The sequence below is a fragment of the Maylandia zebra genome, linkage group LG3 (genome assembly GCF_041146795.1).
Source record: "Maylandia zebra isolate NMK-2024a linkage group LG3, Mzebra_GT3a, whole genome shotgun sequence".
In the NCBI taxonomy this organism is placed as follows: domain Eukaryota; kingdom Metazoa; phylum Chordata; class Actinopteri; order Cichliformes; family Cichlidae; genus Maylandia; species Maylandia zebra.
This window is the reverse complement of record NC_135169.1, coordinates 42,827,248-42,844,992: the sequence shown is the minus strand read 5'-3', so window position 1 is coordinate 42,844,992 and position 17,745 is coordinate 42,827,248. Positions and strand designations below refer to the sequence as shown.

General features: G+C 43.5%; 1 protein-coding gene across 1 annotated transcript; it reads right to left on the bottom strand.

The window, feature by feature from the left end:
• Window positions 1–797: 797 nt before the first annotated feature.
• LOC101464045 (transmembrane protein 151A) lies at window positions 798–17,666 on the bottom strand. The gene is made up of 6 exons (XM_004554359.3): window positions 17,036–17,666; window positions 8,634–8,954; window positions 7,872–8,006; window positions 7,462–7,601; window positions 7,318–7,357; window positions 798–7,123 (listed from the first exon to the last, which is right to left on the bottom strand). The coding sequence occupies exons 1-6, from the start codon at window positions 17,102–17,104 to the stop codon at window positions 5,915–5,917; spliced, it is 1,914 nt and encodes a 637-aa protein (XP_004554416.3). The 5' UTR covers window positions 17,105–17,666; the 3' UTR covers window positions 798–5,914.
• Window positions 17,667–17,745: the final 79 nt, after the last annotated feature.

The following is a 17,745-nucleotide window of genomic DNA, read 5'->3' as shown; positions in this document are numbered from 1 at the left end:
ACCATCCGCTCAAATAATGAAATTACATTATCTTAAACAGGCCGGTGACAAACGCTTTAATCTGCTGTGATATTGACAATCTCATTATCAGTTACATAGTAAGTAGCTTAAATACTGAGGACATTTTGCTCGACGGTGCTTGAACAGAAAGCCCGGTCTCGGCTTCACACGTCACTGTGTAAGACAATAATGCGCTGTATGTGACATTATTGTTTCAAACCCATAGAGGCTGCATGTACATTACAACTACACTGTGGTGACAATCCGTTTGTTTGACATTCGATCACACGCAATCCAGCAGCATGAAATATTCAGCAGGAAAGGAAATGTGAACTGAAATGCGAAGTTAGCGCCGAGACAGCGAGAGAGCTTGCGTACAGGGCAGCGGCAAAGCGGACTAAATAACGTCAGGCGACACAGTCGACGTTTGCTGCGTCTTTAACCCGTATCAACACATTTTTAAACTCAGCCTGACTCTAATGTGACCTCAATCATACAATCAGCCTTTAACCAGACACTGTGTATCTGCAGGATAATTATATATTGCTTTAAACTTCAGAGGAGGACACGTAAATACAGCGAGACGACAGTGATGTGATTATATGCGTTTGAGCTTTTACACGCGACCATTTTTTGTGCTATTGATTATCGTCTTTCGTGTCGGAGCGGCAGACTGACTGCCTTAAGGTGGTGACACATCGTTGCATCAGCGACACACAGCTGCTCTTTATTGCAGTGCAAAAACAAAGGGCACGGATACTGTATCACCGCGGACACAGGGCTCGTTAGACGTATGCTTTTTCACGTTCCCAAAAGAGCGTGAACAGAACATTGCTGTTGTAATTGCTGTTATCAGGGAGACTTAATGCAACTCACGCTGTTGTGTTTGAGGTCAAAGGTCAAAATGCTTGTTAGTATGTATGAATGTTACAATTATTGTCTGTATACGCAGCAATTTCAGCTGCATTTCGACAGTCCAACATGTACAGAGTCAAAGAAATCCATTTGTGACACCTGGTCACACTTTTGTATTTGTTTAGCCAGCAAGGTATTTATGAAAATGAAGGCTCATCATGCAGCTGGAATCCACGTGACTTCAAGTCAAACCATTTAACTTTTTTTTTTAAATTGTTTTTTACGGTGTTTGACAAACTTGGTATGACTACTCGACTCACCCCATGACCACGAGAAAAACAGTAACAGTATTGACAACAATACATCGGTCATAATTGCTAGAGCATTTTATAAGATATTCAAGTGGTGACGTTGGTGAAACGGTGGAAAATGAGAGCAGGATTTTGTGTCTGAGCGAAGAAAGAAAAGCGTGTATGAGAAAGGAAACCGTCGTGCATTCGACTGCTCTAAGAGGAGTGTTGAACACAGTCCAACTTCCTCCGTGTCGCTTTGTGTCGTGCAGCGCAAAACGGCCAGACGATAAGTTGTTTGTGTAGGTGAAATGGAAGCTAGGTCACAAAATGTTAAAAATGTCTTTGTTTAATAGTGTAGCACCCACTGCTTGTGGTTATACGTTCAGAAAGCCGCTTAGCAACACATACAAGTCCAGCCAGAAGCAGGGGCATGAGCAATACTGCTCGGCAACACATTCAGTCACAGTTAAAGGAAAAGAATAAAATCAGCAGAGGCTGAGATGATTAAAGCACAATCAGATCAGACACAAGCGACGTCAACCAGTGATGTCACAGCATGTGCTTTAAAAATAAATAAATCAATTTAAAAAAAAAAAAAGGAAAATCTGCAGCTAAACAAATCACCTGGTTTCACATCACCAGCTGGTGTGTACAGATGCTTAAGTCTCAAACCCACAAAGCATGGGACAGCAGCTGTTTTCTACACTGGGTCGCTGTTGGTGGTTTATCCCCATTAACCTTCATATATATAAGGCTCTGCTGCCATCTGGTGGATGAAAGTCACGTGCCAGGTTCTATCAGGCAAACCACCAAGTATTAAAAACATTCTAAGTGGATTTACACGTGAACAGCACCTCAGCTATGAAACAATTAACAAACATTTGTAAGAAACAAAAATGTGCATGTTGATGATGAAGTTTAGTCGCTTCATGTAAATGTTTGCTTCTGCCCCACAGTCCACGAGCACAGATCACACTGTTGCACATTGTGTGGATCTGGTGAAGCCACCTGTGTGAGCTGTTAATGTGCATGTATATAAGCGCAGGCATTCTCTGTAAGTTTTTTACTTTTTTTTTGCTTTGGCATGTTGATGGATTTATGAAGAAAAGCTTTTGTTGTCCCAGGAACGCAGCAATTAACTGAAATCCTGAGCAGAAAACGTTGGCAACACAAAGGCAGCGTAGCAGGAAAGTTCCATGCTTTCAGTGTGTGTGTACGTGCGCGCATGTTTGTGTTTGGAGACTGCATGTGTGCGGTGATTATGGGTTTCGGGATGAATGCCACTCTAGTCTAAAACAAGCTGTAGTAATGGCCGCTTTACTGCTGTGACTAAACATGCAAGCGCGAGTGTGAGTGTGTGTTTGTGTAAGACATCATGGGCACAAAGATCTCTTGGCACACCTGAAGTGGCTGACACACTTTTGACACACTCAGAGATACTAAAACATGATATAAATATCCAGTAACAACAAGTATTAGTGTAATACACTTATTTAAGATGAACAAATGAGCAAATAAGACTTGTAAGCAAGTATAACTGCATCCAAACCACAACTTGAGGCTCATCAACCCAAGCTGACTGGGCCAGGAGCATTGTCAGTTTTACAAAAATAACAAAAATAATAATAAAAACCAGCAAAGATAAGTGTAAGCTTACAAAAGCATCTGGATCACTTAAACAACCTGAAAAACGTCTACAAATGTAGATGATATAAAAGTAGCAAATCACTGACTGAACTGACAGATTCAGGTTTTCAGTTAGAGCTCGTTACTTTTCACCGCGAAGATCAAAAACACATACTGAACAGTAGCCACGTTATTACAGTGAAACAAAAGTCCGAGAATTAGTGAGAACAATGCGATTATACAAATAAATGAACACAGGAGTGTGTTCGGTGCTTTTTCCAGTGCTTCTTTTTGTTTAGGGACATGAATGGAGTCAGTTTTATCCACAGGTCAATAGACTGAGATAATGACTGATTATGTAAAAATAATTGTCATTTTAATCTCACATTTTCAGCATTTTTCCACTTCTTCGCTCCTCGACAGTTTTGCTTCCCCTCATTATTTGCGCCGATTCCCTCCCAAAAGCTACACAAGATCCAGTGTGTGTGAATGTGTGTCAGAGTGTGCGCGCATGTATGTGTCCCCTACGCCAAAACCAGGTCAGCAGTCATGCTCCACTTTCTCTCTCCAGAAAGTTGCGATGAGAGAACTTTTCCCCGTTGTCTCTGCTCGATCCACATCCGTGTCTGCGTGCGGTAAACGTGTCCGTTTACTGCCATCGCTCGCAAAGTTGATCCAGCATTGTTTCTGCCTCGTGGCTCTTTACTCGGCTCTTTCCGTGTGCTTTTCATTCCCTTGTGAACAGGAAGCAGAGAGAGAGAGAACGAGGGAGACGCTTCCGACATCAGATAGTGGCTGGAGTGACCTCTGAAGGGCGCTATGCAGGAAAGGTCAACAAATGTTCATCGAACTACTTTAGCGTGTTTAGTGTGCTTTGGAAAGTATCAGCATCAAAGCACTGAAGGTCTCACTGTCTGTGCCGATTGCCTCTCCTGGGCTGAGACGTGACAACGCAGGAAGTAGGACACAGCTATCCATGCCCTTGTCTACATACGTCTAAAATATCTGAATCGGTGCAGATTGTTCATCGATCGCTACTTTTTGGCACTGCGTTTTGCAACGATAGCCATATTTGCTACACAGCTATTAGTAGCTAACATGCATCTCTATGCCAGCAAACGTTTACACATTTTATGCTGAGGCGATGTTTTTCAGAGAGCACTGTTTCTTATTTGCAGATGATTCTCAGAGAGTAGGAGGTAGCAGAGTTAGGGCCACAGTTCTTTCACAGGGCTGATAATGACAGATCGTTAGTGGGAGTTAACCTCATACTGTATTTCCTCATTCGCAATTTTGTTGTCTGTGCGATAAAAAAGGAAGCAATTAAATCTCTGATTGCTGCTTACTGTAAGTGTTACTTCCCATGCAGTCCAATCTTATGGACATAAATGAGATAAAGAGGTCATTTTCCATGCCTAACCACATGTAGTACTACATAGTATATTGATAAGGAGGAGGGTTTTGGGGTTATTGCGTTTTCTTAGTAGCATGCAGGCCTATCTTTGGGAACAAATGTGTTAATCTATAGCACAACTACACTGGCATCACTGGGGAAATTTAAAGCTCATGTGAGAATCAAACCTTTCAGCTGTTACTTTTTCGGTGAAGTCACTTATATCACGGTGCCCACATAATTTGCTTTTTCCCCTTTCAAATGCACAGGCGTAAAGGTCACAATAACGTTACACAAGTGGGGGGAAAATCCAGTTTATAAAATATGGTCACTGAGAGGAAACCTCAGCCTCGGGGAGATGTGATATGTGAAAATGTGATCTCGTCGCCTACAGGAGCGAGGAGGGTGTCATATATCAACCGCTTGAAAAAAAAATAAAAGGAGGAGCAGAAGGATGGAGTGGGGTGAGAGGATGGGGGAGTTCACTGTGTTAATGCAACATTTGCTTCTTCCAAATATATGATGCTCCTCACTAGTTTTTTAGCAATAGAAAGAAGAAAGACAGGACATGTGATAAAATGGACAGAGGGGAGAAGACGGGCAGGGCAGCGCTGAGAAGTAGAGGAAGCGACTGCTCTACTTTTATGGAGTTTTTTTCCTATCGGCTCTATAACAGTAATGGATAGAGTGGTGGGGAAGCTAATGGTGAAATAAGACGTAATACAGCATGACGAGACGGGGAGGAAATCAATGCTTCTCCTCTTTTATTGTTACTGCCTTCTGTTAGAGGTGCCGTGTGAGGTCATAACGGTGAATCTGACTGAATCTTCTCACCTGTTCGAATGATATTTGGATTTCCTGATTAGATTCAAGGTCAGGATTGTTGTTCAGAGGTTGTTGTGTCTGTGATCAGTCCTACATCTCCCCCCCCCTCCTCCTTTTGTGATTATCTTTTGGATAATTTTATTTTCTAGCTTTTAAGAATCTGTCAAATGGAAAAATGAGATTTAGGGTAATCTGGTCTGTGTCCATTTTGGATTCTTCTTAGCCTGCGTGTCCTGCATGCTGATGTCTTTTGCTCTACTTTACTACGCTGTATTTTACATGATCTATTTATTCCCACATCTGAATTATTTATAACCTCTTATCAATTTTGATTCTTTAAATTGGCCCGATTCTCAGTTCCTCTCTCTATATATTATTCTTTAAATTCCCTTTTTGTAGTCTTTCATTTGTGTTAAAGAAAGATTAGACAACAACAAACTCCACTACCTCTCAGCTGGTTTGGTGTCTCTCCACTGCCTCTCCAAGCTGCTATCTTTAGACTTGTTACCCCTCCCACTCCTGCTCCGATATAGCTGAAGATAGACATTTCTAACTTTGCAGTCTTCCAAATTATCCAATCCGTCACCTAAAATTGCAAAGATTTTCTTGCCCTTGCTCCTTGTCTTAGACTCTATCTCACCTCGCTGCTGCACTCTCTATCAGCTCTCTTCTTCTGATCTAGTGGGTTTACTGACTTTTTACAGTATGCACTGTATTTGTCATATCTCCTTCGTTTGCTTTCCCAGTTCCTCTGACAGTATCTTCTCTTTTCCCTACATCTCTCCTGTTTTGTCTTTCTTACCTCTCTCACTGTGTTCTGTCTGAATCCTTTCTTCTCTCTATGCATCCTTCCTCTCTTCTTTCATCTCCCTCAGCCTGTGCCTGTACATTCTCGCTCTCAGTGTTTTTATTTTTCTCTTCATCACATGTCGTCTCCGGCATGGCAGCTCTCCTCGCCGTGTATAATGAGGACGGGGAAGAAGAACGCATCCTGATAGGATGGAGGCCGATCCCTCTCACCCTCTCTCGCCTCTCCTCCCCCTGCGTTGTCTTGCTCTGCCTCCTCATCCCTCTCTCTCCTTCCTCTTCCTCTATCTTCCCTCCTCCTCTGCTCCTGCTCTTCTTCCTCGTCATCGTCACCTTCCCCTTCAAGCACTCCTCTGGTCTCCTCGTTGTTCTGTCTTGAACCTAACCCAAGGAATCCTCCACCACCTCCACCCCCTCCACCACTTACCCCTCCTCCTCCTCCATCTTCCCTACTTCCTCCCAGCCCACCCCCCATGCTTCTTGAATGAAACAGGCTGTTCTGGCGACCACCTCCAAGTCTCCCGAGAGAGAACCCGCTCCGACTGAGCACCAGTCTCCCTCCCATACCCCCACCTCCTTGCCCTGCTGCTCTGATCCCTGCCACTGTAGCGTTCAGGAGGGCTGTGGTTCCCATTGAAGCCCTTAGCCTGGATGGAAGACTGGCACTCGATGTGGTCCGCCGGCATCGGGGGCAGCTCTGAAGGAGGTAAGCCGAGTTGAACACCACAGGCAAAGCCAGAGGAGGGGGGTTGGTCCCCTGGCTGGGAGTGATGCCTTGAGGCCCAGAGATAGGTGTGGAGGCTGTAGGGTTTGTCCCCCCACTCATTTCTAAGTCCATAAGGAGGGCTTCAGAGTAGCTCGGGACCATCTGTTGGTTACAGCGAATGTGCCACTCCAATTCTGTCATGTCCACCGTGTTGACACGAGAGATGGCTCTGTAGCTTGTCCCATTCACACCAATGCCAATCGAAATTCCTCCTGGGTGGATTCCATTCTCAGTCCCTCCTTCAACGCCGTCCCCTCTTCCACCTCCGCCTGGCCCTCCTCCACCGACTCCCCCAACGGTATCCTCGTCCTCCCCGAACAGCTTCTCCACGTGGTAGTGGACATACGCTGTGCGGTATTCCGACACAACTCGCAGCGGCCACGACAGGAGGAAAGCTGAAGCCAGCCAGAACACCTTGTGCCTGGAGAACCACGGCTGGTGAGCCGGATCGGAGAATGCTAGGATGTGTTCGCGGAAATCCACGTTTTTAAGGTGCATTCCCTCCCTGGCCTCCATGTAGTCATCAAGCCCCTCGTTCTCCCCAAAGAAGCGTGCTCGCTTGCAATTACAGAGAAAAAAATCAAAAAGTAAAACACTGTATAAGATTTAATGCTAAATTATTACCAATATTTAAGAAATTTACTGATTCAAATGCTTCGTATTTTTGATTTAAAATGAAAATGGACATTTGTTTAAGCTTAAAAAAAATAAAGAACAAAATGAATCGCATTCATTGATCCCTCACATCTTACCTGGGTGAGGTAGGCAGCTTCAGCACGTGCACTTGAAAAGCTAAAGAACACAAAAATGAGTCACTATCTATTTCACCTTAAAAAGAAGGTAAACCTTTTAACAATCAAAGTCATACAGGTTTAAATTTGATGTCTCGCTGATACCTGAAACACTTTGTGAAACGCAGGCGAACAGCAGGGTGTTGCTGCAGGTCCAACAGCTCCTTTGACACGTCTTTGACACCATAGCGGGCGTAGTCAAACTCAGAACTTGAGGCATGAGTGTTCACCCGCTCATGGTAGACCTGAAGAAGAAAAAAGCAGGGCACGGACAAAGAGGTCGAATAATGATGAAGAAAAAAGGAGAGGAGGAAGGAAAGCAGGATGTGTGATACTAGAGGGACATTTTTATTTTCAAAATATGTTCCAGCACGAATAAAACTCAGCTGTATGGAATTTTTTGCCTTCTGTGAACAGCTGTTTGTCACAGCTCAACAACATTCACTATATCAAAAGCAGTCAGGATAACAGGAAGGGTGAAACGTGAGTGTGTAGAACCAGAAAAGTGTCCTCACCTGTGTGGTCGTATATGCATCTCCATTGCGGTATCTTGTCACCTGTCTGGTCCTCCTCACGTAGTGATAGCTGATGGCCTTCCACCAAATACAGGGTGTGGCCTGCTGAAGTCTCTGCACACGCTCGTATACTTCCTGTGTAAAACAATGAGGTAAAACAAGGCTGCTTTAAAACATGTCACAATGTTTTACACTTTCTACAACCAACTTGCTGCCTGATGTGTTAAAAACGAGATAAAGACATAACATTGCCTAAAACGTGCAATCACAGCAGAAGCAGAAAGAGTTGTTTTACTATCTGCATACAGTTTAAAGCTGTGCAGGCTGGTGATGGTTTGGTTATTGTGGGATTATTTTTGTCCTTCTATCGTTTCCTTCTTAGTAGAGACAGACAAACAGCTCTACGTTTGGAGACAGACAAAGGACAGGCCAGAACAAACCAAAAAACAGCAAAACCCTCGGTCAGCTAATTTCCACATGTAGGGAAGGAAGCTGTATAATGACGCTCCTCATGAAATATTACAAATTTAATTCAGGCTTCCTTGAAGTGAGGATTTTCTTTTTTTAATCATTATTTTTACTGGTTTAACCATTTTAAGGATTCCAGACACAAAAAACAATCACTAAGTGAACAGATTTGTTTTTTTAATAACAGGTCTTTCTAGATTTCTCTTTCAGCGTCTTTCTGTTTCGTGCTGGAATCACCTCACTCGAGCCCATTACACCCACCTTCAAAATACAGGCTATAACTTTGACACATACCTGGAATTCAGCATGAGCCAACATGGCCGTCTTGGAGAAGCAGTGCCAACACTCCACCAGGTAAACCACATACAGCATGGCCAGGAAGGCCAGTGGGATGTACACGTAACCACTAGAACACGGACTTTCCAAATGCTGGATGTAATAGGCCGCCGAGGTGCCGTCAGCAGATACGGAGGAGGAGCCCAGAACGGGTACGCGACAGAGAGCGCACCAGGCCAGCGTGGCAAAACAGCCGTACATGAGGAGGGTCAGGAGGAGGCACTTCCAGTGGGACTCCCGACAAAGGGAAGAGGCCAGAGACTGTTGGACTGGCCGTTGCTGTGGAGGCACAGAGAGGAAAAAAACAGCTGAGCCACAAGACTACACACATTGGCAGCCACGAGAGTGATAAACAACGCAACATGCCTCTAAATATGCCTCATTAATAAAGCCAGACAGGTGACAATCAATGCTGCTGAACACAAAATGTTTGTAAAGGACGCAACACAGGTTTTCTGTACCTGCTGAGGTTTTAATAACCACATTCTTCCTGTTTGGTAAACAGTGTCACATTACAGAGAAAGTGTGTAAGCTGAGGTCTTCACCAAAGGAATGCATTACGCTGCCCCACTCCCATCACAGGATAAGTGCTGCATATTAGGAACACACACACACTGCTTATGCCACTCTCTAAGTGCACACAGCCTGACTTGCACTGTGGAGACATCATATTACAGCGCACTCAAACACACACATATACGTACGCACACACATTTGAGATATACAGACATAAATGGTCTAATGCGCCTCATTCTTTTCAGTCTTGCTATCTCTATCCATACTCACGCCAGCATGCACGTTTCTCAGCACTGTAATGCAGCCAGCGGAGAGTATGTGAATAATTTAGATGAGAACGATGCTTCTAGACGGTTCTCTAGCCAACTGACTCCGCTCCAACATCAGGAGCATATCAGCATTGCTGCAGTTTGTGTGTGTGTGAATGAAGGACAGAAAGACAGACTGCTTGTGCCAAAAGGAAAAAAAAACAAACATACCTCATTTTTATGCATACCTCATAAAAACGTGATGAGAAAGGAACACATTTAACACACACCTGAACTGTTTCATGTGACAAAGGGTGCTTATTTGTGTCTGCGTTGATGTCTCCCCTGTGGTGAAGGCGACAAGGCGAAAGAGCAACAAAGCAGATGACGAAAAGAAGGAAAAAAAAGATGGGATGACACCATTGTCCTTTCCTCCTCTCAGTCAAGTCTGCTCGTCCTGTCAGCACATCACGCCCTCCATTTATCTCACACACTGGCCCCTCTCCTCCCTCCTTCTACAGTATATCACTCACACACACACTCTCATATCCTTCACTTTCTCCCTGCGCACCACAACAGAGCCTCAATTTGCTATTTGCTATATTTGCTAGCAGATCTTGGTGGATGCACAGCACACAAACACGCACAAATGTGCACCCATGATTTCAGAGGACATTTGCGCGTCTTGCCTGAAACATATACCAATGTTACTGCAAATCTTACCTTATCCTCAGCTGATAATATGTCTGTACCTTAACCTTTAATGATTTACTTTTTGTGTCTATACGTGACTGTGCAAACAGACTCAGGCTCACATTAACTGTACACACACACACAGACATTTTTCACTACTGTACGTCAAGGGCGAGCAGTGAAAGGCAGAGAGAAGGGCATCTACACTCCACCAGTCTGTTATCACTCTGCAAAAGCTGCCAAAAAGCATCCAAGTGCAGGCCTTAAGATTCTAAAAATAGGTTTGCTGCCTTTAAGAAAATGAAAATGATCCGTGGTACCAACTTCATATCATATTTAATGCTTCTCGTATTCACATCTTCTTTCATTTGTTTATTCTTATGCAATCTCTTTTTCCTCCTCCTCCCCCAAATCTACTCCCCGAGCTCCTAAGCATTTTGTACCCACCAATCAGAACTTTTACCTCGCCTCACTCTGTCCTCGCCTGCCAACCCCACCCTCCATGTCTCCTCTGTTACATCCTCTTTCAAAGTCTGTCTCTAAGTGGATTGATTGGGCTAAGAGTGTAGCGTAGGGGGAGGGGATGAGGAGTGTGAGGGGAGACAGAGAAACGGTCATGAACTTTTCATGAATGCAAGTATGAAAGGAAGCTAAATAAGAAGAGGAGGATGAGGAGAGAGGGAGAGAAGCTAAAGAGCCAGCAGCAGTGACAGAGTGCACCTCTCTCCAGAGAACTCCACTGCCAAAATCCATCCTTTTCCACCGTCTCCCTCCCTCTTGTGCCCTTATTTTGTCCTTCTGGCACCAAACCTCTTTTGTCGTTTACCTATTACCCAAAAGAAGAAGAAAATACTCCAGCAGTACCAAAAAAAATGTGTCAAGCATTTTCAACAAGAATCTGCAGCCGTGATGCCAGTGTGGGTACAATCAGCCCAAGACAGGAGTCAGATTATTCCTGTAAGCACTTATCCCAGTCAGCTTTTGTCAGTATGAGCCATTCTCTGTCCCACAGGTGAAGAAACCTGAGTGCCAGAGCTTTAGCACGACTTAGTGAGCATAGTCAAATAAACCAGTGCCGTAAGTCACCACACAAATTCCAGTGAAAGATGAAACATCAGAGCACTCTGTCAACCATCAACTCTGCATGACGCCAGCTATTTACAGTAATGGGAATTATACACCATATATGGGACTGAGAGGCCATTTTAATTATTACACAGCCACTAATGGAGGGTCAAATTCCAAATCCAGCAACAATGCACACAAGTAGTTGTCTTCAGAAAACTGAAAGTCTTTAGTGGAGTAGAAGTAACTTCAAAGGAGGAAAAGCTCCTACTAACACCTCCTTAGTAATTATTATTCTACCAGGATATTTGAGCCTACAACAAATAAAAAAAAAAAAAAAAACCAGAGTGTGCAACTATGTGGACCAGAAAATATTTTTAGGTGAGGCAAAGGATTGCTGAAAGAACTGATTTAGAAAAAACAAACAAAGATTTTGTACTACAAAAATAGCAAAAAAGAAAACTTTACTGAAAACCAAAAAAGCTTTAATACTAAAAACAGTAATACTAGCAGGGGATTTGGAAGGCTATTGTCAATATTCAGCCCAATTCATGAATAATTATCAGCAGCAGAAACCAGGCGTGTTGCATTTGTGGGTCCTTAATTATTGTTGACTTATTATTCTCATCGTAACCATGTGACAGCTTAAAACGACAGCTTGACAACTTAGGTGAGATTTACAGCATGAACGGGAGCCACAGCTCAGTGTCCTCTGAAAGCATGCAGATTCAGTCATAGACTGTAGGTAAAAGATGGTCTGAGATTGCAGGTCTAAAAGCTGAAGCAAAATTGAGTATTTTGGTCTAAATAACCCAAAATGTGATGTCCACACATGTGGACGCCACGTCCTAGGAGGTTAAAGAGGTCAAGTCAGAAAGCTGTTATACACCTTTTCGCAGTCACAGCTACGGAAAGGTACATCCAACATTTATACTGTATTTGTTTGCAAAAAGACCTCAAGTTGTCCAGAAGTCTGTGGAGAACGAACTAGGGCTGCCACGATTGCGTCGACTATTAAAAACGTCGACGACTGATTTAATAGTCGACGCGTCGTTTGAAGCTTTGTAAGATCACAAAAGACGCAGGAATAAGTACCGGTAGTAGGATTTAAGAGTGTAATAACAGACTGAAACAGAAGATGGCAGCACTGCATGTACAAGGATGCCAGCTGCCGTTAAACCCCGAAGAAGAAGAAACGGTGTCCCATATTTCATAGTGCAGCCTAGCGTAGTTTTCAATGATGGCGGCCGCTAGTTAGTTTTAATATTGCTCTTATTATTCTTTCTGGGTCACAAAATAAAGTTTAACATATTTTCAGGTGAGAATGTAGCTGTGTAAACCTCAAATATCTGCTCGGTTTATCAAGATACCACATATTTTTAAAAGCGCTCCGACGTTTTCGGAGATGTCTGTTTCACCGAAACAATCTGCAAATGTCATTAAAATTTAATAAACTATCATCTTGTCGTTATTTTTAGTTAGCACATACCTTAAACACTTCAAGCTGTAAGCTAATGATAGTTATATAAGAGCAGATGCTGCTGGTGCAATAAGCTGTAGTTTTACGTCCAATGGATGCATGATCTGATTAGTCGACTAATCGCAAAAATAATCGGTGACTAGTCAAAATAATCGTTTGTGGCAGCCCTAGAACGAACAATGATCTATGACATCAGTAAACGCTTTCTTTGCTACTGAATGAACACAATCAGATGTTGTATTCACTGCAGAGTAAGGTTAACTATGTTGAATAGACTCCACTAACTTTTAGCAACGCTGATCTTTCATATATCATCTTCAGAGGAATGTTTTTTGTTTGTTTACTTAACACTGATCTGTGAATCGTTCAGGCATAAAAAGGCACCTAACTCAAAAGATGAACCAGTGTTGTGTCTACACTAAAACAAACAACAGTATTGAACAGTATCTGAAATTAACGTTAAGAAACAAGAGAAAAAGTCTAGCAAAGACCTGACACAGGACCTGAGAGAGGCTGAACCTTCAGTTGATCCATCTGCTGTACACTGAAGCCTCATCAGAAACAGTCTCAGTGGACGGGTGGCTGTCAGGAAGTCATTTTTAATGAAGGGAAATGGAGCAGAGGCTGAGGTATACCAAATTACACAAGAAATGGACTGGATATCTGTGACAACAGGACGTATGGAGTGATGAATCCAAATGTGAAGATGCTGGTTCAAATAGTTTTCACGTATGTATGGATGGAGAAGGTCAGAGGAGTTACACTGTGGGCGTCTACAGCCCTTTGTAAAACACAGTTTGGCTCTGTCATGGTTTGGAGCTGCTTTCAGCCACTGGTGTTGGAGATCTTGTCAAAATTGATGGAATTACAAAGGCAGAAAAGTGCCAACAGATTTTCATCTTACCCCACTAAAATATTTACTTTCACGCTTGTTCAAATTGTACAAATCTGTTTTCCCTTACATACTGCAAGAAATGAGGGGTGACTCAAGACTTTTGCCCACCACCTACCTCCTGAAGGACTGACCAACAATCAACACTTTTGTCTATAAAAACAACTCTGGCTGTGATCCTGTGTCTGTTAAAGCTGCCTCTGTAGGCTGCAACAGATCAAAGTGAAATCTCAGTTTCCTTGACACCATTATGCAAAGAAATCTATATAGCCCAGCCTGGAGGGTGTCATCTTTCCTATTTCATACTGAAAGTCTGAACTGCTCTCCTTAGAAGCTCTTTTGAAGAGGGCGAGTGGCTCTGACACGACATATTCTGTTGCATTAATGGCATCGTTTCAGGGTTAAATATGCATAAAACATACTACTTGACAAAGTTTTGCTGGGCTCAAAACGCAGACACTTTGACACAATCTACATTCGAGAAGCATCCCGAGCACCCACAATGACTGCAGATGGCTGTTTTTTTATATCTTGGACCAGCTTGATCTGTGAACAAGATTTTAAAGAAGTAATTTTGAACATCCTGAGCAAACATCCGATACATCCTGCTTCTACTAACTAAAACACTCACAGGCCTTTCCCCGTTAACCGTGTTTGTGCGCTTCGCACGAAAGGATCGTACAACCCTCTCTCCGTATTAAGGTGTCTAATAGAAAACGTGTGCTGCTCTCCCGTCCTTCCGTGCTTCAGCTCATACTGATTCAGCTGGTTAGGTGTGACTGGAGCAGCTATAATTAGCAATCCTAGCGTGTGGGTGGCAAATGAAGTGAGGGAGCGAAGAAAGGAAAATGTGCTGCTGATGCTTACAGTGCTCTGCTAAAAATTATGTCATTTCAACACAACTGGAGGGAGTCATTTGGAGATGTCAGGTTTCTACTAACTGTTCGGTGGCAGCAAACAAATTATTACCACTTGATGTGGCAGCAGTGTGTCATCATACACTCATAACGCTATCATCATTATTGCTCCGTGTTGGAGTGTGCTCAGTGGAGACTACAGACCAAACAATGACATCTCCTATTCATAAATTAAATATCAGTGAAGGCAGAGGTTGGCCTATACGTGAGCCTGAATCCATGTTAGTTACAATACTGTAGATCCGAATGGTGGATGCTAAAAGTTTTCACAGAAACCTCTCAGTATAAGTCTAGTCTCCATCTGTATGTAGAAGGTCATTGCTTGCTAATATATAACTGTTATTGTAGCAAATGACAACAACAGTATCAACAAGATACTATCACAGGCATGAAGAAATAAAGAAAAATCATGTTTAATATCAAACATAATGACTGAATACAAACATTCAAACAAAGAATTGAGAGCATTGCTTGTGTGTTAATTTTAGAAAAAGCTATTCTTGTTTGTCTCTCAGCGAGTTGTAACGTTTCTCTTTGTCGAGTCAGGTTTTGTGGCTGTTGACACATTTCGTTTCTATTCTTGTTAAGTTTACATGCTTTTTTCAGCTCCTCTGGCTCTTTTCACATGACAGTTTTCCCTCGCCCTCCTGATGATGAGCGGCGTCTCATGTGGTGGAATGTAGTTTTCATGATTCGCGAGTGAAACTTAGAAGGAAATTAGAAACGCCTGCTTTGATGTGACGAACCTTCCCGCTAATGGAAATATGGCACGAGTGTTTGTATGTATGGAAGAGAGTATGAGCTACAATTTTAAATCTTAATCATTCAATTCTGCTTCATTTGTAGCAATGCCTGCATAAGAGTGCATACATGTATGCATTCCCATGTGGCGCAAAGTGAATGCAATTGAGGGAAATATGAGTGTGGAAACGCTTGAGTGGGAGAGTCGAGTACGATGGGGGATAGGAGGACGAGGCTGTAAACTCCACTGGGCAAAAAAACAGGAAGGAAACCAGGAGGGGAAGATGAAAAGAGTAATGGAGGCAGAGAAGAGATGCAGGTTGAAATCATTGCATTACACTGCACTGTCTGCACTGCAGGAACGGATACAGACAGAGGACTGTAAGTGAAAGGTATCTTTTAACAGGCGTTCCTAGTCCACACATTACATCCATTGGTTTATGAATTATCACTTCTCAGGTGCCAAACGCTTAATTTATCTCTTATTTTCAGTTTTATTAGTCCTTATTTGTAAGTACTGTGTATTTCAAAGTATTTGGACAATTAATACACTTACTCTGCTTGCCACCCAGCCAAGGTATTTAAAGCCCAATAAAACCAAAGTAGTCTTTTAATGGACTACTCACTTGAGAGATGAATGACGTGCCTCTCATTTTCTCTTCAGTTAATCTGTCACTGCAATTTTTATTTGAATGTTTCCAGATATGTAATTCAAATAAGCAAAAAAGGGCTTTTATTTAATGGACAACTAACATAATAGTAGCAGCCTTATAGCATTCATACATGTGACCAAGAGGCTTGCCATAAGACTGGGAGCCTTGTACTGCCTCACCTGACCACCAAGTGTGACACAAGCATATTGCCACTGGCAGGCTGCTTGCATTACAACACACCCCACCTTTGTCTTCAAATCGTTCAGTGGGAATGCGTTAGTAGCCTCTGTCACGCTAGTAAACTTGTCATAAACTCCACTGGTAAATTACATTAATAATATTATTATATTTTTTTCATGATAAAGTGCGTTTAAGTGGATGATGCTGATTGTTCTAAGTCTGGTAATATAGTAATCACACAGTGATTCAAGGCAAGATGTAAACATAAACATTTGAGCCCTGTGTGAGGACTTTCAGCAGCAGGAGGCAGGCTTCAGTAGTTAGGGATGTGTGTAATAAGGACAAGGATATCTGCTAATGAGCTTTGTATGTGTTCGTAAAATTAGCTGAAAATCAGAAGAAAACACACTGCTGAGTAGGTACACTGTAACATATTGTAACTCCCGGGGTGAAAATCCTGACATACTGCTAGGGTTTTCCGTGATTTCACATTACGTGTCCTTGTGTAATTCTGGCTGTAAGGTGGGTGTGTGGCTAAACTGTGATGTCACCCTCTTGCATCTCTGTGGTGACAGCTGGCAGGTAGACGTGGTCTACTATACAGAAAAGACCATCCATCCCAAGAGTAACATCACGCAGCCCTGTCAGACATATCGCATCAATACTAAGCCCCCTACCACCCCTATCTGTTTACTAAAGCCACAGCCTGATCTCCATTCACACTAAACCAAGCTCCTCCGTGTCCTTGCATGAGGCATCACGGAGGGAACAACGGCAAAGGCATGTTTTGTCAATGAAAGAGCACACTGATAAGCGTATAAAAGCATGTACTATACATGGAGACGGCAGGCTGTTTGGGACACAGAAATTGTGTCATTGATAGTTCTTCTGTGAGCGAAAACACATCCACCTTTAGGTAAACTGGACCCTTGTTTGAAATGTAAACCCCAAGGAGACAGGAAAAAATGTCCTTACCTGCTCTCTTCCCGACCCTTCCTCCAAAATGGGCTCTTCTGCGGCGGCCGTCTCCTCCTCCGTCTGCATTTTCTTTCCTGCCACTCCTTCCCTTCCTCAGAACGGGGCACAGGCAGCTCCCTCCCCGGTAACCTCCGAAGGCAGGGACCTCCCCGGCGGAGCAGGGAGCTCGGTCACCCCATCCGCCGCAAGTCGGTATATAATTTCACGATGGCGGGGCCTGCGGCAAATAGGCATCATCTACTCCTGGTTTATAGGTAGCCTCTGCCTCCCGTCCGCATCCTCTCGCGCTGACCCCGCTTACTGCTTTGGTTCCACCTGCTCCATCCTCCGGCTCCGCGCTCACAGAAAGACGGCACGAAGCAGCCAAAGTCAAAGCCCCGTCACCCTCCGTAACAACCGTCTCCGCTGACGCCACCTCTAGTGATGCTCGAGCTACACAAGCGTGTGTATGTGCACGTGGGAGCGCGTGACCGACAGCGCAGGGGGGGCAACCGGAGTCAAGGATTTCTCCAGCTACACCCCACCGATTTTTAGATTTTTTGCGCAAAGGTGAAGAGGACAAACGGGCAGCATCGAAGTACGGCAACCAAAACACGAATTTCCGTCTCCGTTTAACTTTATTCGGTCGTGTTTGCACCTTGCTCTGGGTCCCCATTGACGTCATATACCAACAACCCCGCCCCATCTATTCACCTGATCACGTGCAC

What these genes read in the sequence shown, in the direction of transcription:
- LOC101464045 (XM_004554359.3), bottom strand. Translation starts at nt 17,104, where the DNA reads ATGCAGACGGAGGAGGAGACGGCCGCCGCAGAAGAGCCCATTTTGGAG. An exon ending in AAGGGTCGGGAAGAGAGCAG is followed by an intron (nt 8,955 to 17,035) that starts GTAAGGACATTT and finishes GTGCCTCCACAG; the next exon opens with CAACGGCCAGTCCAACAGTC. An exon ending in CGTTTCACAAAGTGTTTCAG is followed by an intron (nt 7,358 to 7,461) that starts GTATCAGCGAGA and finishes TGTGTTCTTTAG; the next exon opens with CTTTTCAAGTGCACGTGCTG.